The 20,725-nt window shown below is 42.9% G+C and overlaps 2 protein-coding genes across 2 annotated transcripts; both read right to left on the bottom strand.

The window, feature by feature from the left end:
- Positions 1-216: 216 nt before the first annotated feature.
- grm6b (glutamate receptor, metabotropic 6b) lies at positions 217-11,927 on the bottom strand. The gene is given in 12 exon segments (XM_053445817.1): positions 217-456; positions 1,895-2,206; positions 2,280-2,903; positions 3,562-3,701; positions 4,467-4,667; positions 4,766-4,906; positions 5,271-5,425; positions 5,611-5,746; positions 6,652-6,868; positions 10,311-10,876; positions 10,879-10,909; positions 11,913-11,927. Coding segments are annotated over 12 exon segments (2,778 nt in total).
- Positions 11,928-12,960: 1,033 nt separating this feature from the next.
- Positions 12,961-19,633, bottom strand: comtb (catechol-O-methyltransferase b). The gene is made up of 6 exons (XM_053445829.1): positions 19,372-19,633; positions 18,089-18,260; positions 14,247-14,364; positions 13,970-14,163; positions 13,746-13,877; positions 12,961-13,666 (listed from the first exon to the last, which is right to left on the bottom strand). Exons 1-6 carry the CDS (start codon positions 19,533-19,535, stop codon positions 13,487-13,489), a joined length of 960 nt encoding a protein of 319 aa, XP_053301804.1. The 5' UTR covers positions 19,536-19,633; the 3' UTR covers positions 12,961-13,486.
- Between the last annotated feature and the right edge of the window lie 1,092 nt (positions 19,634-20,725).

Genomic DNA, 20,725 nt, shown 5'->3' with positions numbered 1-20,725 from the left:
GTTTCCTTTTATGCTTCATTCCAGTTTCAGTAGTTCTGAGGAATCTAAGTGTGAAAAGACAATAAGAACTTATTTTGCTGGTGTTTCTAGCCATAGCTGAGGGGAGAAGAACGGATGAATCCAGCCAACAGGAGTAGACGCAGATTTTTTCATCAACCAGTACATTGTGGGCCCGTTGCGGGAGATGATGAAACACGGACCCATGTTGTCTTTGTCTCACTGGGACCTGTCCGGCACGATCTTGGACTCTCCGTTCGGTTTGTCGTTGGACTTCTGGGACAGGTGCGTGGACACGGTGGCCGCCTGCACCACGGCTTTGAAGCTGCGCTTTCTCTTCTGGACGTTCTGCTCCGGGTGGAAGATGATGACGTACACCTTGGGGATGTAGAGCATGCCCAGGGACACGGTGGCGCTCAGGCTCATGGACACCGTTAGCGTGGTGGTCTGGATGAACATCTGTGGCAGAAACACGGCAGGTCAGAGGAATGTTCCGAGCACCCATCCTTGGTTATTACAACCGGACATACTATCAATTATTTCCGGCCAATGACTTCAACCATTCATTGGTGTGCAGTTAATAATTGATTCTCGTCATTATGCAGCTTGAATAAAACACACTTTATGCTTGTCTCATAGCTTGTCACGAAGCTGTCTTCATGATTTTTTATCTCAAAGCACAGGAGGCAGTGTTTTTCCACTGATGAATGATTTATGACCTGGTATATGTAGTGAGGAAAGGAGGCTCTATTTATGGGCTTTGACCACGTCTTCTCCTCACTGCTCTTCCTCCTATTGCGAGAAAATCCAACGGTAATAATGAGAAGTGAGTTCTCCTGAGATCTGCCTCCAATAAATTATGAACTCATTATTCAAGAAAACTGTACAGGTCATAAATAAATCAAGCCATACATGCCATAAATAAGATATATTTGTGCCATAAATAAGTCATAAATTGTTCAGTATCCTCAGCCGAAGCAGCACATCCTGGTATCTCACAGGCTGATGTCCGCACATTAAAATTGCTTTAATCGCTCATTCTCATTGACCTCTCGGTTTTTAAAAGGAGCCGTGGTGATTGATGGGGTAGATGGACTGAATTTTATGAGCTTTGCCCGAGGCAACACGAGAGACCTGCTCAGAATCAGTGAATGGTTCCTCAATATGAAAATGCAGACATGGAGCAGGTAAATCACCTCCTCCTCTACGTGGGCCCACACATGATGGGAGCAAAAGAGCTGCTGTTTTCACGAGCCAGACAAAAGTTAGAGTTTATATTTAGCTCTTTTTCTATGTAATGATTAATTGAATGGGATGGCTGAATTGGTCTACGAAGGGTCCCTGTCGTCCCTGAGCTCTTCTGACCTCCTTTCTTCTCCTTTCCTTCTTTTTCTTAATTCACTTCACATCCATTTTGAGGCGGTGAATAGACTTTGAAAGCACCTCAGGCCTTAATTGTTTCTGCCTGACTGATTCATAATACAGTTCTCTATTAGTCAAAGCGTAACTCTATTTTTCTATTGTTCCCTCAACAGACTCGTACTCGTACGCAGAAAATAGCCCAATAGCTAATTTAAACTCTAAGTAAAGTGGAGGCGGGATGTCCTGTGTGTACAGCAGAAGCCAAATATGATACGACGGGCAACAATCTCCAATTTCAGAGGGATTAATTTGCTTGAGCTTTACTATCCGTTTGTCTTATTCATCAGCAGATGCTTCCTTTCAAGCATAGATGTTCAAACTTCCCATAATCCTATAAACTTTCAGGTAAAGGCAAAGAGCTAGGCCTAGGTTTAAAACTGAAGAAGAAGCGAGTAGAGCTGAGATTATACTTTATAATCTGGGTAAATTACAGAAACAGAACCAGTGATGCCTGTGAAAATGTTGAATTTCCCACCTTCTCAGTCGACTGAGCCGTCCCAAAGAAGATGGGTACGAAAGCCAGCCAGACGATGCAGGTCGTGTACATGGTGAAGCCAATGGGCTTAGCCTCATTGAATGTCTCAGGAACTCCTCTGCTCTTAACGGCATACACCGTGCAGGTGATCATCAGTACGATACTGTAGCTCAGACATAGGATGAGGGACAGGTCGGACATGTCACACTTCAGGACTCCTCGGGCGAACTCTGGGTTTGGAGGCTTCTGCTCCTCGTAGTCGATGATGGTGTGGGGGGGCATCACACCGAACCAGATGAACACGCCAAGTAACTGCAGAGAAAGGAGTGTTAGATAGCTACAAAAGATGTCGGTTCTCTCTGTACTGTGAGATAAGACAACTTACCTGTACTGAGATGAGTATAAAGGTGATAATCAGCTGAGAGCCGGGGCTGATGAATTTCGGAGGAGTGACCGACTTCTTGCCCTGTTCGAAGATGCGGTAAATCCGGTTGGTCTTGGTGAGCATGGCAGAATAGCTGATGCACATGCCAAGCCCCAACAGCAGCCTGCGGAAGGCGCACACGGCCGTACTGGGCTCAGCTATCATGAGGAAGGTGATGAGGTAGATGAGGAAGATGCCTGTCAGCAACACGTAGCTGAGCTCTCTGCCCGAGGCCCGCACAATAGGCGTGTCGTTAAAGCGTATGAAGGTCACAATGCATCCGGTGGTGGCCAGGATGCCCATGATGGCCAGGAAGACGGGGATGATGGCCCAGGGAGAGCTCCACTCCAGCTTGATAATGGGTGTGTCCCGGCACCCAGTGCGGTTCTTGAAGGGCCTCATGTCAAACGGGCACATGTCGCAGGAGAACTCATCCAGAAGGTACTGATAGCCATCGCAGAATTCACAGTGCCAGCAGCAGGGAACGCCCTTCACCATTTTCTTCCTCTCACCAGACTCGCAGGGGAAACTGCACACTGACTCGGGGATCTTGCGGTCACCACCTGACCACTGCATCTCCTCAGCCTGGAGTGGACGCAAACATGCATTCATTTGTTTGAAAAGAACAAAAAGGCTAAAAACTGCTAAAATCAGTGACTTTACAGGCACAGTTTGACATTTGGGAAGCACTTCAGATCAAATCCGCCAATTTGAACCTTGAAACTTAACGTGTTATAAAAAACTAATTCTGTAGTATTCCAGGGGCTCATGTGTGCCATACTATGTCTTTTACATTTTGGGAAATGCACTTTTTTGGCTTCTTACTAAGATTTATCTGAGAGTACAAGTGTGTACAAATGCTAACTATGTAGCTAGAGCCATCTTAGCTTAGCATAAACACTGGATGGAAAAGGCTACCCAGCCAAGATAAAGTCTGGTACATAACCCTCAACACAATCATTATTTTGTTTGCATTATACACTAACTCACAACATGTTATTTCATGAGCGTTAGAAGTGTTGTCGGGAAGATTGCGTTACTACTGTTTTAAGTATTTATGCCAAGCTAAACTAACTGACTGCTAGCTCTAGCTACATAGCTAGCCTGAAGACATGTAGCGTGGCATCAATCTCATTCTACTGTCTCAAGAAAGTAAATACATACATAAAGAATAAAAACAATTGATAAGTCTCTTCAATAAGAAGTTCAAGTTGAACTCAAATGGACTAAAGAAAATGATTACATTGAGTCGGAGGTGGTTGGTCCATTGACCAATATCCTTGTAGCCGGGGTTGGTGACATTAGACAGTTGGTACTGGAAGATGTCGTACCGACCGGGAGCATCTCCATTCTCATTGAACATGACTCCAGTTCCTGCGCTGCCTGTTTGATAAAGACAGAGTTTTAATGACCTTTGCCCAACCAATACAACAGAACATGGAGTCAGAAGAGATCCAAGTTCTCTAAGCTGAATAAACAGTGGGAGACACTCAACACAGCGCTGAACACTTCTTGGGTTTGCTCTCCTCAAACCGGTGCAATCATGTGAAAACTGAGTGCAGGATGCTCTTTAGTGAAGACTCTCCTCCATGCATAGAGTCTTTCAGTGCACTCTGCTCTGTTGCCCTAACGTGATTGAATGTTCCTCTCAGGTCCCTGCAGGCGCTCAATCAGAAAATCTTCCATACAAGCCAAGGTCATTCAGCAAGAGGAGAGCAGTAAATAGGATGCTCTCATAGAACCCTTTTTTTCTTTGCCAAACTGTGACTTTTTCTTTTTTTTATGAAAGAGGAGGATGAAAAGCAGGAGCCTTGTGTAAAGCAAAGAGCGAGGAGGCAGCCCTAGGGAGGGGATGTGCTTTGAAGAAATGCGCTGTGTTCTGTAGCAAGGTACATTAGTAGAAACATCTCAAAGCCCCCGTCTTTGAGCTGACCTCTGTTCCACTGTTTTCTTTTAAAAATGTGCCGCTTTTGAAACTGTCTGCAGCGAGCGGCAGAGCAGCAGTGGAAAAGCAAAGGTTTTGCCAACACAGATCCTCTATAACTCAGGAGTTCTCACCCTGTTTAGCAAAAAAATTACACGTTCTTTAAAATCGAAACATCATCATGTCTGTCGTGAAAAATCACAAAATGAATGCGGAAAGCTCACCGTTGAAGCTGACAGCGTGAATGTATTGAAGGAGCATTTGTCCTTCCACAGGGTCCATCTTCTCGCAGACACCCATGTAGCCAGGGCAGAGGTCTAGGTGCATGCTGTGTAGAGCGTGGGCCATGGCGTACACAGCATCAATCACAAACTGCACCTTGCCCTCCTGTTCGTACTGAGAGTCTTCACTGATTCTTTCCTCCCCTGGCAGATGATCAAAGTGTCACACAAGGAAAACTTGTTCACACTTAGACTAATAAAAATGTCATATTCAAAGTCTTCCATGTGTGTTTGTATCATACCTGTACATTTTCTTCTACCAGGTTCATATTTTATACCGGGCCGAGTTAGTTTGCACTTGAAGTCATCCTCCCAGAATTCTGCAAACCAGATGTTTCTCCTGTTGTTTTCCAGAGATCTCGTACTGAAGTACTGGTCGAAGCCTGAAGTGTTTCACAAACCAGAGTCCGTTTGTGTTTCATTGAAAATGCTGCACATCCTTCGAAATAACAGCTTTACTGACTGATATGGTACCGTATCAATAATCGTGCTGTGCTTAAATGAGAGAGAAAAAATCCAATTTTTGCTAAATGAAATATGGTGACAGTTCAATCTTTAGAGCCAGAGTGAAAGTGGCACTATCCTTCACATATCATATCAATCATCAGTCATTTCCTTTATTTGTTGCACTGGTATTAGACTGATCCATCAACGTCATCTGTCACAGATATTCCTATTTCATCTCCCTGGTTTGAGTTAGATTAAAAAATCTGGTTTTATTATTATTATTTTATTAAGTTGCCTTACCATCGATAGAGGCTCTTTTTGGAAGGATGGTGACAGCGCCCTCTGCCACCTCCTCCAGTTCTTGGATCGGGGAGCTTTTGGCCCCCCAGCTGTCAGAGCCGACAAACAGAAAGTGTCCTGTCAGGTTGGCTATTTTGGCAGCCTGCAACACCCGCCTGGAGGAAGACAGAAGACACTTCTTTACACACATTTTCCATTTTACTCCTCTGCTAAGAGCCAAGTGAAACTAATTATCGAAAAAGTCGACCTAGCAGCCACATATAAAAGTCCTCTTGTGCACATTTGATCTGTATGTCTGATATCCTTTGTCTAAGACCGCGTGCGGCAGAGCTTGACTCACTTGATGTCATCCTCGTTGGCAAAGATTATCACCCCACGAGCGTTAGAGGTTTCCATCAGTCTCTTGATGATTTTGTCAAACTCCCCAAATCTGGGTTCTCTGGGAATCTTTATGGACTGTGCAATGCACACCCCACCTGTAACAGACACATCAGAAATATATGGGCTTTTCTGCACATTCCTGTTTTCTCACCGCACAACAAAACAATTATGTTCACAAAAGCTACTGATTACCAAAAGAATGATAGTGTTGTGGTGATATTGCATACATTTATTTTAAGTATTCATGTTTCCCTAAAGGATTGAGATGCAGATGAAGTCTGATAGTCAATCTTAGCACATTAACATGCTGATCTAAGATGCTGAACACATGGTCCAACATTATACCTACTGAGCATCAGCAACATTATTATGTCCGGAAATGTTAGCCTGCTCAACTGCAGCCTTACAGAATAGACAGCATGCAATTCTCATTTATCTATACCAAGAAAAATTATATATTATATTGTAAGTAATACAAATTATGGATTCATTATTGATAATCGTATTGTGTCTAATACCAGTCAAGTGGCTCTGTGAGGTCTATATGGCACAGTGTTGCTTGAAGCTAAAGGTTCATTTCAATTGTCTAATTGATATTTTTGAGGATGATTTCAGATAATTGCGTTAAATGAACCTAAATTAAATTGTTAATTTAATTACTATAACTTATTCTAAGAGGGAAATTGCATCAAATTGAGTTGCATTTAATTCATTCATATAAAAAGATATCATTGAAATCCACAAATGTTAATCACATGGTAGCAAAGATAAGGAGATGACCAAGATTTATCCTCTGGGGACCATGAATGTCTCTACAGAACTCTACACCAATCCCACCGGTAGTTTCTGAGATATTGCCTGGGCCCATGATACGGCTCTACCGTATTAATGTAGCGACTAAAGACAACATGTAGGTACAGTAGTGAACTGTTCTACATTGATAGTTATTGATACACATGAAACACATAATCCCTTATGTCTGAGCAACTAGATACATAACCTGCTTCTCTGGATATCTGGAGGAAGGCATCGACACCACTCTCTCCGTAGTTGCCCTCGGAGGCCAACGTGGAGACGTAGTTCCAGCCCATGGCTTTGACGATGTCCACCATGGCCTGGGCCTGGTAGGAATCAGGTGGCACCACGCGGGAGAAGAACTCGTATCGGCTTTTGTCGCTCAGCTCCGGAGCCGTGGAGGCGTAGCTGATCTGGGGGATCTGAGACACAGGGATGGGTCAGTGGTGATCGGTGGTGAGAGAGTCGGGTCAAGTGGAAAACATGAGCAGCGCTGATTATTAGGCCAATAGTGAATTCAAAGGTAAAAGGAATGACAAGAGGGAGCAGTGGACCGTGTCAGAGGATGATGCACCACATATTCACAGACAAAACCTCAGCAGTGTCTAAATGGAGATGTTCCCCATTAATGCTGACAAGTCAGAGTGCATTAAAATCCCCAAATTGGACTATCATAGAGAGATCATCTCTCGAACAGCCTGCGTTCTCAGTAATTCTCAGAACTGAGTCAACTTCACAGTGCTGGTTTGTGCTGAGAATATAACCAGCGCCACGGTGAAATACAGATGGTAGGAGCCGCAGCTGTAAAAGCATTTGTTTGGAGGGAAAAAATGGATGAGAAGATTAATTTACTGGTGTGCTACTTCTTTAATGACACAGTTTATGTCGACAGTCTCAACCCTGACCCTGTTAATGCCGGTTCCACAGGCATGGCTTAACGTTGGGCCCTTTGGAGGGGATGAGGAGAAAAAGGTAGACACAAGGGGTAGCGAAGGGAGAAGGAGAGAGGAGCGAGAGAACCATTTCACAGATTATCTGGAAGGATTAAAGGGGTTTTAGCCAAATTACGTTAAGCACAGAGGGAGAGACAGAGATCAAGCGACTAGAAAAAGGTTAGTATTTCTCAGCTGTAAACCATACAATATATTTAATTCTGATTGCCACGTGCAGCTTAAATTTGATGCTCTGTTTCAACCCCATCAAGATCAAATTCACAAGACCTTCTCCGGGTTGCAGAGCACATCTTCAGCCAGAGGGGAACTCTCTCCGACTCAGAGCTCTACCACAGCTGTATAAGTGACCGACACATGCACCAAGAGACACAAGACAACAGCGTCGGCAAGAGTCGGCCTCAGAGAAGTGACTCAAATATTTGCATACAAATTTGTTCTCAACAAGACGACACATAATCCTCTCCAAATTAATCCCTCAGAAGCATCTGCACCGATTCACTCACTAAAATCAATGAGCCGTATCAGTAACACAGGAAGTATCCCGTTGCAGTCCGGTCCTGCTGATATCTACTCACATGCAGTAAGTGAGTGAAGCTGTTCAGGGTGTTTGTGGAGCCGAGCCAGGGAAATGACAACGGAGTTCAACTCTGTCATATTGCACATAATATACTGAACACTAAAACAATCTTTTGCAAGGAAGCAGGATAAAGAGATTGTGACCAGCATTTTACATGCATGTACTTTTATGATCCTCAAGAGTCCAACGTATTTCAGGTTCAGGAAAGCTGAATCAACAGCTACTTTTAGTAAGTAATTTATTATCATTATTTTAAAACAAACTGTTTGAGAAAATTAGATTTGTGTAAAAACTGTGTTATTATAACTGGATTTTTAAATATTGCAATGCTTTGAAACAGTGAATTACTCAAATTTAAAGCGAAAATAAGAAATTGCAGCTAATAAATATATTTTATTCTCAGTAAATCTATTTGCCTTCTTTGAATAAATGCATGCATCGATAATGCTGTAAAATCTCTATTAAGAAAAAAAAATTAAAAGTGCATATTCAATTTGCTTATTTGGTGTGAATGGTCAAACTTATTATAAACAGTGATGTAAAACAGACAAAATTCTAAAATCTTCACATTTTAATTGATTTATAATTTTTCAATAGACTTTTGCTATTTAATAATTTTAACAGTGATTTTTACTTAAAAAAAATCTTTGTAAAAGGAAGTTTAGTCCTCATATTGAATAAGCTAACATATGTAAAAATAAAGAAACAAACTTTATTAATTAAGATACATTTAAGGGTACATATTGAATAATAATAGCGCAGAGGCTCTGCTCACTTATTGCGACGCCAGAGTAATAACAGTGTCGGTGATGGATGCTGAAGCATCTCCCGCTCTGCCTCAGAGCAGCTGTTCAACGTTCAGCGACCGTCAGTGAAGAGGCATCCGCAGTCCGGAGAGTAGCACATATGGACAGTAGGAGGAAACACACCATTTAGCTAAATCTACTCCACACCGGCCACAAGTTGCTGTTATCCTAGAACCAATGTCATCCCGCTTCCCTGATGCTCTATTTTCAGCCCAGGGTCCTGAGCTGCTGAGAGGGGCTTAGTGGAGGTTGGGATCTATAATTCTGTAGTTAACATCTGCCCTGTATGCAAGCCTCTCCTCCTTGAATCCCAACGCAGCATCCTTATATGAAGAACGCTGCAACAAGTCGCATCCTGGCAAGTCGATATACGTTTTTATCTCAAACAAGTTTGGGCAATTTGATTGTGTGTTTTCAGGCAGATTTCTGTCCGACTATTTCAGCGAGACGAGGGAACATTACATAATATGGGATTTACGCAGACTCATTGTCCTGTGATCGCTGTGAGCAGTGTAATCAATTATCAGAGGTCAATCATCTATTAAAGAAAGATCTGTGTACCGAGCACAGAAAACATGGATCAGCCTGCAGAGGCCACGCACTCACGACAATTGACTCACAAGCCCGTGAAATGTAGCTGCCATCGGTGCAGAAACTCATCCAAATTAATCAATCTTTTTAAATGATGCTCGTGTCTGTGCAGTGGAAGCATGATGGGACATGCAGTGTTATCAGTCCAACCAGAATGAGATGATGTTATTCAATTTGAGGAGTTCTCTTAATTAGGTTTGTATCATTCGTAGCTGGACGGCAATGAAACCTAACCATGTTCATGCTGCAGAAACATTTAATTAATAATAAAATAATGACAGCCAAGGTCCTCATTCATCATTTGAGAATGGACTTACAGTCAAATCAATAGAGCCTTGTACATGTGCACCTCTACCTTTTAACCAATTTAACAATCACAGATAAGTTCACTCAGAGAAAAGTGAAACTCTGCTTGTTGCAGCAATAAATCAACTGCGGTCATCTATCTGCGCACAACTGGTCACCGACATCACCAAAGCATGTTTCACACTGATCATACACAATATTATACACACACATTTTTGATAGTTGCACCCACTTTTACACAATTTCCCTTGATGCCCTGCTCTTACTCAGTTATCTTAATCTTTTACGGCCACTAATCAGATCCAATGGCGTTAGTGTGGATATGAGCTGTAAGCAGTTTCACCAAATGCAATATTTCTTTTCCTTTTTAAAATTATTCAATTTGAAGGGTTTTAAAATTCTTCAAATGCAAAGTAAGCAGAGATGAATATGAATATGTTTTTTCTTTTACAACCCTTTTAATTATCAGATCACTCAGAAATATTGAGGCCACTGGGGGATCCTGAAATGAGGTGAACCAAAGCTGAACTTGTGCACCTCCTCTGTGACTGGATTCAAACTAAGGGATCAGTGAGGGATACTGGGTTCATGAAAAGGGGAAGTGTATCAGACATGTTGAAAGAAGGCTCACCGAGAACAGTCTGAGCACATTGGCCACCATGATGGACACCGCGCTGCCAGATGCCCCGATCACCCCGACCACCCTCTCTGGTTTGGGGATGATGGGGGGCTCTCCGTTCGAGCAGCGAACGTCCGAGGTGTCCTTCTGGATGAGGGCCTGGACAAAGGTGAGAGACTGCTCCAGGGCGTAGGTGTCTCTGGAGCAGGTGTCCAGGATCCGGGCCCCCAGGGTGATGTTGGGCAGCAGGTCTGGGTCGCTGTTGATCTGGTCCAAGGCGTACAGCATGGCCTCCAGTCGGTGGATCCCCTTCTCTCTCTTAACCTCCCCGCAGGGCACCCCGGCAGGCCCTCGGGAATGAATCGGGAACAGACCGCCCAGGGTGATGTCGCCCTCGATTTTGATGGACTGGGGTGTTGGGCCCTGCTGAGCCCACGAGCTGGGGATGGTACCCAGCAGCAGCAGCAGCACCCACAGCAGTCCAGCCCACGTCCTGTGTCCACATAGTAAACCCAGCCAGGAGCACTGATGGGAAGAGCGGTCCTCTGATGTCATGATGATGACCAGCAGAGGTACTGACAGCACCAGGCCACTCCCTCTACGTTTGACACCTGCAGGGGACAGTCAGGGGCTTCAGGGTCAAATCATCTTCTCATCATAATCTATATCTTACTCTGTGTTTGTACTGACAAAATGCAATAAATTCTACTTCAACTTTTATCAATATCTCTTTGAAGTTTACCCTGACGAGTTGTAAAGTTTCATCACATTAATGTTTTTTTCCCAATTTTCCCATGTTTACACAATGCGTCAATACATATTATGATATTGTAAGAGTAAACCTGCCAATGGCTCTCCGGAGCCAATGGGGTCCTTTATAAGGTTACAGAGTGTAGAGATGATGTGGGACCTCACATATTATCTTGTCATTACACTTATCTGACATCTGCATTAGTGAACTAAATCTGAGCTAGGAAAAAATAAGAAAACATGAAAAATAAGACACATAAATTTGTGTGTGGGCCTGAGGATCTGATCTTGGTCAGCGTGCAGGATGCCACAGAGTTAATAATGGAGGCTTTTATCACAGCGAGCTGAAAGCCAATGATGGAAAACACTATAAATGTTGCAGAAGAGAAAACATCAACTGAACCTTCGCGGCATTTCATGCTCCAAAAGCTGCAGCAGGTTAATTATATCTGCATGAGGATCACTGACAAAATCCACAGTAATCAACTGAGCTTAGCAGAACATGCAGGGTGAGGATATTTCTAATGTTTCCAGGCAGGATGCAGACATGCGGAAATATCTGAATGATAATTTTATAAAAAATCTTAGCAATTCATCCAAATATGTAATATGTTTTAAGTTGCAATCCATATTTAAGTTGCATTTATATGAGGCCACATCTTTCTATGTTCACACTGGGCTCAAGAAGTTTAATTTAATATAATAAGTAGAAAATATTCTCCAAATCCATAAGAGCATCATCTGAATATGAGAAAATCTAAGCTGCATATTCCACAGCTGTTGCAGGGAAAATCTTCCCTCTGGAAAAAACACTGCCGACAATATGCACGTAGAGGAATTACTTCACATAAAGAGACTTCTTACCTTCCCATTCTTCATCGACCAGTCTGGATTTGATCCATCACACAAGCTCCTCCTCACAGGCCTCTATTCATGGTTCCAAAAATGTGATTATATATGTAGAGGCAAGGCTCCTCTCTCCTCACCAAAAAGTAAATCCTCTATCATCTCAGACAGCCACTGTGCACTCTCCAAAAGCACCACAACAGCAAAAACAATAGTGAAAAGGCCCCGGGAGAAGGAGTTGTGAATGATTGACTTTTGAGGCTTTAGGGTAAAGTATCGTGGCAGAGTCGGGGGAAAGTGCAGAAAAAGAGCAACATTATAGCAGTGAGATTCTACAAATCGCTGCCAAATCCCTTAAAAGCTCTCTCCCTCTCTCTCCCTCTCTCTCTGTGTGCATCTCTGTCTAGGCACTCCCCCCTCACTCTCTCTCTCTCTCTCTCTCTCTCTCTCTCTCTCTCTCTCTCTCTCTCTCTCTCTCTCTCTCTCTCGCTCTCTCTGTTGAACCTTCTCCTCCCTTGCTCTCTCAGTGCACTAATGGCCACAGATTGGGATTATCATGCAGGCGTCTGTGAAGAAAGCACTAGGTGGACTGGCCCATATTATATATTTTTTTTCCATACGGCTGAACCAAATGCAGAACCCCTCCCTCCCCCTCTGGTATGATTGAACTCTGTCACTTTGAGAGATTAGATGAGCAACGATTTGATTCATACTCTCTCTCTCTCTCTCTCTCACATACACACACACACACACTAAAATGTCACACACATGCACGTACACACACACCAACATGTCACACACACACTATCTCTCTTCAACACACCTGGCGAAAATAGGTATGTGCACCACAGAATGCAGCTGAATTAGATTTATTATAGATTTTTGTTGATGCTGTGGGAGAAGATGCCCCCCCCCATACACAGTTTGCAGCTCATCATCTGTCAATTAGGAGCTACAGCGCAGCATCGCTAGCGCCACCTACTGGACCAGCACATAAACACATCTCAGAGTGAGCGTCACCTTCTATTAGGTTATATTATGAAAAATAAAGCACACAACACAAATATTTTAGATTTCCCTCTGAGTTACCTTTAATTTTAAGTTGACATCATCACATATTGTAAAACAAGATGTTATTTCTGGTTTTAAAGGTAAATGTGTAAAATCGACTGGACCTATGCTACATATGTGTTCGGTTGTGTTCTTACACCTTCTCAAAAGGTCTCCAGCACTTTTCAAACCTTGAGAGTCATTTTAATCCCAGTAACAGTCATGTGTGGACGCCTGTAAATGGCCTCATACCCTTCCTGTTTTGGAGAGTAGACCTCTGCAGACAATCCAGCTCCTCCTAAAACCCTCCTGAAAGATTAACACTCAGGGACTCCCTGTCTGCAGTGGTGGAGAAGAAAACAACTACCAAAACCCCACGCTACTCCAAAATGTCACCAAAGTCCGTCTTATATTATTGTTTTGATTGCAATAGTAGCAGAAAATTACACATTGTGAGTTTTGAGTCTGCTCAATGAACCCCCGATATCAGAGGTCTGACATTTACTGGTGCCTGTGTTAAATATGAGACTGGTTGTCAAGAACTACCCTAAGAAGACCGACTTCTCCAAGCCGTCCTCCACTTTGGTGTACTCCAGGTGAGATTTGAAGTATTGGCTTTTGTATTGCGGGCTGCTCCGGACGTACTCCAGGTAGTCAGGAGTTCCGGGACAGATGACGTTGTCCGCCAGCAGGACGCTGCCTTTCCGGAGGAGGCCGAACTCCTGAGAGCAAAAGCACAGTGAGTGTCATGGCAGAACAATCAGAGATCAATTAGGACAACATGAGCCCAAAGAAACTCACCTCGATCAGCTTTGTGTCAGGAAGGTAGCGATCCTTCCAGTGATCCAGGAAAACCAGGTCAAATGTTTGAATCCCAAACTGCTCCTTCAGCTTGGGGATCCAGTCGCTAGAGGCGCCTTCGACTAACTGCACCTGGAACATAGGAATGCACCATCTTCTTATTCTGACCTGCGCATACAGTAAATCATTGATATTTCTCTTTACGTAGAAACATCAGTCTCCACCTTCTCCTCTAGTCCTGCCCAGGCAATGACTTGACGAGCAACTGCAGCATAGTCTGGGTTAAACTCAAGAGTGATGAGTTTGGCGTGAGGGGGCAGCAGGCTGGCAATCCGCACCGTGGAGTAGCCACAGTAGGTTCCCAGCTCCAACACAGTGTGTGGGTTCACCTCAGTCACCACCGAGTCCAGAATGCAGCCTGCGGCACCAAAACATGAACATACGGCTCAGTCATGTGAGGTTCTGACTTCACACATGAGAGCCAACAGAAAAAAACAGCACCTTTCTCATCCCCCACATTCATGGCCCACTCCTTGTGTCTGCAGAAGTGATCTATGGCTTTGACCACGCTGCGAGGGTCCCCTCTAGTGGCGTTCTTCTGAACTGCACTCAGGAGCCGCTGACGAGAAGGAAAAACAGTCAGTGATCACTCATAGTTAATAATTCATTCATTAATACTTCAAAAGCTTTGGGTGGCCATGTTTGACCCAACTTTTAAGCGATAGGTCCCATTAGTTGGTATTTGTGCTCTTGCTCTTTAAACTATTTTCACTTGGATTTTTAAAACAGAATTACATGAAGGAACAATTTTCAATTAAATTAAATTTGTATAGCCCCAAATCAAACATTAATTATCTCAAGGCGCTAATGAGTTAAAAAATTCTGCTGACCAAACAAAGCTAGACTGGCCTTCCTCGGGCTAATACCTTTCTTTTTGCAAAGATTGAAAAATGTCTAAAGAAGACTAGTTCAGTTCCAAATGTCGCCAATGAATACCATCTTACATGACAGCTATGATTCCAGTGTGCAGCCACCTCTCTACTTGCATTTGGTTGAATAAGGGGCAATTGGGCTTAGTTTAGATACTTAAGGACTCATTCAACAACATACTTGTGCTGTTCCCACTGGTTGGGGAGTCCCAACATCTGTTGAGTCATATCAATCTATTGGTTGGTTCATTAATGCTCCTGATTGTTGTAACAACTTTTTTTAGGGTTTGGTGTGGATGGGAATTCTCCTGGAATGGGATGAAAGAGCAGTTTTGTTGATCTAGTTTTGTAGACGGATGGTTTCTGTCCTCCCTGTAAATCCCTCATACTAATACACTTGTTGTTCTAGAAGGAGTGTCCATTATCTTTGTAGCTGTATGTCAACTGCTTCTGTCTGCTGCTGAGTCACAAGCACAAATAAACCAAGTGACGTTTAGTGACTGATTGGAGGATCATGACAGATGAAATATATTTAAGATCGACAGTATCATTTACATCTATCTGCACCCATCCATTATCTTTAACAACTATGGATCTAAGTGGGCTGGAGCCAATATATACATGTATTAACATACAAATCTAGATTTTTTCATTTTTTCTTTTGAGTAATGGAAGACTGAAGAAGCATGAATCAAAATGATGTTGTCAAAAGAAATGAAAGAATTCTTCCCAAGAAACAACAAACAATTGTGAGTTCTCAAATTCGTAACTATGTGTGTGCCTGTTGTGTGTAAGAGTAAATGCATTACATGATGCTAAGTGATCTGCCCCCTCTTTTATGGTCTGTTACTTTACTGCATATGTTATCAGTAGTTTTTTTTCCTTATCCTCATAGTGTGCTGCTCCTCATATATGGCATCAGAAACATTTATGGTTAACTTTCAAAGAAAGCTGATCGAGGGCCTTTTCCGACACCAACCGGTCAGGAACAGGTCAGCTGTACACCTACTTCAGGCAGACTCAACAAGAAACATCCTGTGCTTATAAAGCAAGCGTCTGTTGGATTAGAGCCCTAAAGAGCCCTGAAATCACTTCTCCAACCAAACAATACTTTCCATATGGACTGAATTATGGCCGTCCATATCGTATATAATTATTATATAGTGTGTTGTCCTTATTGCTGATTATTTTCTCATCATGTTTATCCTGTCTTATGAGAACTTTAAATTAAATAGTGAGTGTATGTTCTTGGCCTGCAGATGTGTTTGTGTATACTTTCGTTAACTGCTGTAACGTCATTCCTGTAATTTTCTACCTGAAGAGTGCCACATTTCAAGCCCCTGGACGTTTTTTAGGTAATTCTCCTTCACATATAGCATATTTTAATGTTTTGTTTATGGGGAAATTAGTAAAACTAAAACCCTGAAAAAGCTGTGACAGCTTGTAGAACCCATGTCGCCAGGCATCTGACAAAGCTTCTGGTAAATTCCACTTGTAGTTGACATAAAGGTCACCAACCAACTACAGCTTTGCATTCAAGTCAGGGACGTCTCCACAGCACACTGACACTGATTCAAGTGGGTTTCATCTATTTACTCTCATTCTGCTCTAGATGACGGGATTGTTATAGAATCCTACGTTAATATATGTTATCACATAATACAAAAAACGTTATATATTAATATTTAATTTCATTAGTTTAGTATATTTTGCTGATGGCTGCCTCACCTTCAAAGTTTTACATGGCCTTGCATCTCCCTCACTGGTCAGTCTATAATGCAGGGGTCTGTCTTGTACAGCACAGACGGAGCAAGTTTGGGCAAAGAGGCTTTTCTCAGTCTGAGCCACCAGCTATTGGAATAGTTTGCCTGATGACTTTTGAAACAGTATTAATTATCTAACCTTTAAATACTATACAAATAAGACAAGGCCTAAATCAAACCAAACTTTTGATTATATTTAAATATTCCACTTTATCTTGTGTTATTTACTTATGGGTATTTGTGGCTTTGTGTGTGTCTGAGCATTGTTCTGTATTGTTTGATTTATATAATGATTTTCAATCATGCATTATAGCTTGATTTTATCAGGTGTAGTGTTTATTTGTGTTATTTTTATTATGGGTTAGGGTTAGTTTTGATGATGTAAATATAATGCACATGAAATATCCATACATATTTGTAATTATAAACAATAGGTAATTTTACTTTATTTCAGGATGTCTTTTAAAAACTGGATTTAGGCACAACAGATGAAAGTTGACTGCTATACATTTTTGTATGTGTTGATTAATGAGACCTTAAAATAAATAAACAAATAAAAAATAATTACCACATTATTAACACACCATTGTATTTTATCTGCCACAATGACTCATCTTACAGTATATTTTTTATTTTATCACTGCTAATTTAGTTTAATCATTTATTCCACTCTGCATCTCTGATTATGAATCAGTCATTACAATAATCCACCTGGTAGGAAATTAATGATTTTTTTATTTTATTTGGACCTGATTGTTGCATGTGTTCCTTTTGAACAGGAGAACTGACCTCAATTGAATCAGAATGCTTTCTTGTCTGAGACTGATCAATTTGATTAAATTTGCCGGCGTCCTTTTCTTAACAGGTGTAAATCTGTCAGTATGCTGCAGTGTGTTCGGTCTGCTCTCATCTTAGGTGAGCTGTGTGTAGTGAAGACCAGTGTTGCCATACTTTGAAAAAGTAACTTAGTTACTTTACAAGTTACTTGATTTTAAAAGTAACTAAGTTAGATTACAAGTTACTTGATTTTAAAAGTAACTAAGTTAGATTACAAGTTACTTTATTAGTTACATTCAGCAGCTGCCGACAACACCCCCGCCGCCTCAACATAAAAATGACAACCGGTTTGGCCAACACAAACTTTATTAGACACCGCCGGAGGCCCCCCCCCCCCCCCCGCGCGAACGGAGGGTTCCCCTAACGGGCGCTGTAGCTGAGGTGATCCGCGAGAAGAGCCCGACACACGTCCAGAGTCGCTGTCGCCGACCGTCGTACCCGGTCCCCTCCAACCGGTCCCCGCCTTCCGCAGCGCCGACGGACACCGCCCCGCGGCATACTATAAGGAAAGCCCCCGCACCGCGGACGAGCACCTCCCCCCCTAAAAAAACGTCGAGGAGTGCCGCACACCGAGCCTCCGGCGGCGTGGTGAGGAGGGCGACGGGGCGACTGCTCCCCCAGCCGCAGGACGTGCCCAGCGGGCTAACCACAAATACCGAAATAGTAACGCAAGGTGACTTGGACAAGTAACTTTAATCTGATTACTGGTTTGGAAATAGTAACGCGTTAGATTACTCGTTACTGAAAAAAGCGGTCAGATTAGAGTAACGCGTTACTAAGTAGCGCGTTACCGGCATCACTGGTGAAGACCCACCTGAGGACGAGTGGACTGGGTCAGTGTGTCCAGCATGCGCTCCACGATGACATCATGCCAAAGCAGCGCCAACCCTCCATGATACTGAACAGCGGCAGGGATCACCCATCTGTACAGAGCATACAGAAGCGCTGCTCCGCCGGTGCAACTGTAAATAAGAATCAGCCACATCCTGCAGAGTACATAAACATCATTTCAAGCTGGTGACACGATGCTGCATTCAATGTGATGAGAGGCCGTGATGAATGAAGCACAGACAAAGTGCAATAGGAAGACATCTGCATGAGATAAATGAAAGCTCCCTCTTATCTCCCCTCATGCTCCCTTTGTGTCAGCTTAATGAGATGGGTGTTTACTGTTCAGTGTGCAATACTGTCGCTGCTTCTGTTTTCATTATCTGCTACTGCTCCAAGCTGCACACACACACACATCCCAGTCAGATGATATCACTGTAGGATATCATTTAATATCAGCTGCAATAAGTGCTGGTAAACAAACACATGCACAACCCAATGATCTGTGTGTGGATTTCCCTTCTCTCAGGAGCATTTGGTCTGTTTAGAAATGTCAGATGAAAAGGGAAGAACAGAGCAAATGAAGGAGGAGAGAAGAGAGATGGCTGTGTGTGGGAAAGCAGTGAAAAGCAAGGCTGGAAACAGCTCTACCTTGCACTAATAAAACAACCGTGAAAGACCAATGGGGGTTGAGGTAATTCCTTTTGATCTGGAGTTTGAGTTGCATGGCAACTGGCCGCGGGTTAAGAGCTGTGTCACAACAGGCAGAACGAGCGCACAGACTTTAACCTTTACTTTGTCTTTCTCCTAATAAACAACAAGATTCAGACACTGAAATGCAGCTTGATAAACATACACATGTATATTTGTTATCATCGTGCAGACACACAATTGCACAATACCAAGTCACATGTGCATACTACCTGACTGAGTTCAAATCATATGTAAATCACACCATAAAAAGTTCTCAAATGAAGGAACAGGATGGAGAACAAGAATAAAAAGGTTAGAATATCAAAGAGGTGCTTATAATTGAAGCTACAATGGATTATCTGTTGTGAAACTGGCATATATGAGGAGAAAAGCTGATTATAAAACTGTCCTATAAGCTTTTCTTCAGACCAAAGCAGGAATTAAACCCAGTCTGAGCCCTGCTCCCTCTTGAGAAACATGCAAACACTTATCAGACATAAAATGGACGTATAAAAAAAAGCCTTCTGTATTCATGTAGTGTCTCTACTGAAAATCTGACAGTGAAATAAGACTTACATGTGAGAGCGGGTGCCACTCCCTCCTTCCTTCTCACCCCCTCGAGCTGAGAGAAGAAAATCTGTTTCACCAACTGCTGGACATATGCTCGCCTTCACAGAGACTAACTCCTCCCTCCTCTTCCTTTCAGCCCCAAGACTTTGCTCTCTGCTGAATGTGAGCATGCAAGGAATGCACAATAGACCAAATCGTAATGGTCAGGGCGCGCACACACACAGACACCCACCCACACACATCCACACACACACACACACAAACACACACACACACACAAACACACACACACACACAAACCCCCCCCCCCCCCCCACACACACACACACATCCCCACACACACACACACACACACACACAAACACACACACAAACACACACACACACACAACCCCCCCCCCCCCCCCACACACACACACACACATCCACACACACACAGACACCCACAAGCAGGCACACTTTTGTCCAGCTATCTTAGTGAGGACATTCATTGACATAATGCATTCCCTAGCCCATTGGTTCCCAAACTGGGGTACGTGTACCCCCAGGGGTACGCGAAGTGGTTCAGGGGGTACGCGGGGAAATATTTGATTTGCGTTTTGCATAGCTCAACATCTTTCGTGTCCTATCGCACGCGCTGCGGGGGGTACGTAGCTGGAGATTGAATGTCTGAAGGGGTACGGGACTGTATAAAGTTTGGGATCCACCCCTTACGCTAACCATCCAAATGAAATGCCTAACCCTTACCCTGACCTTTAACCTAAGCTAAACCTAATTCAAAACCTAACCCTAAAGCCAAGTCTCAACCCCCAAACAATCCATTAAAGGGGATCACAAAGTGAGGACCGGCCAAAATGTCCTCACTTTCCCAAAGTGTCCTCACTCTGTTGGTAATATGCTCAAGGTGGTGTACAAACACACACACACACAGACATTCATCCAGGGATTTGTTTCTTTCTTGCCATTTATTAGGATTAACTCTGCTGCAGCAAATATTCATTTTTGTTATGTTTAGATGTTTAACTGGATATTTTAGTGAATAATTCCAGATCCTATATATCTTGTTTTCATCGTGATTACATTTTCATCTTATATGAGGAAACTGTCAGAATGCACTTTCTTTTTAATAAAACAACAAATAAACAGTTTATTTCTATCGTGAGTCTTTCTTTCTCTCTTGAAGTTTTGTGAGTTGTGTGTGTATATAAAGATTGACGATATGACGGCTCCCCATAATTGAAGCCAAAGTATCTCAATCGCCCTCTGGTGGCAGGCTGCAGTGTAGGTCATAAATCTCATGTCAACAATGTTAGTGGATGGGACATGAGCCAAACTACAAGGTCATAGTACAATAATTCAT

Source organism: Pleuronectes platessa, chromosome 2 (assembly GCF_947347685.1).
Source record: "Pleuronectes platessa chromosome 2, fPlePla1.1, whole genome shotgun sequence".
Taxonomy (NCBI): domain Eukaryota; kingdom Metazoa; phylum Chordata; class Actinopteri; order Pleuronectiformes; family Pleuronectidae; genus Pleuronectes; species Pleuronectes platessa.
This window is presented reverse-complemented; position numbering and strand designations above follow the sequence as displayed.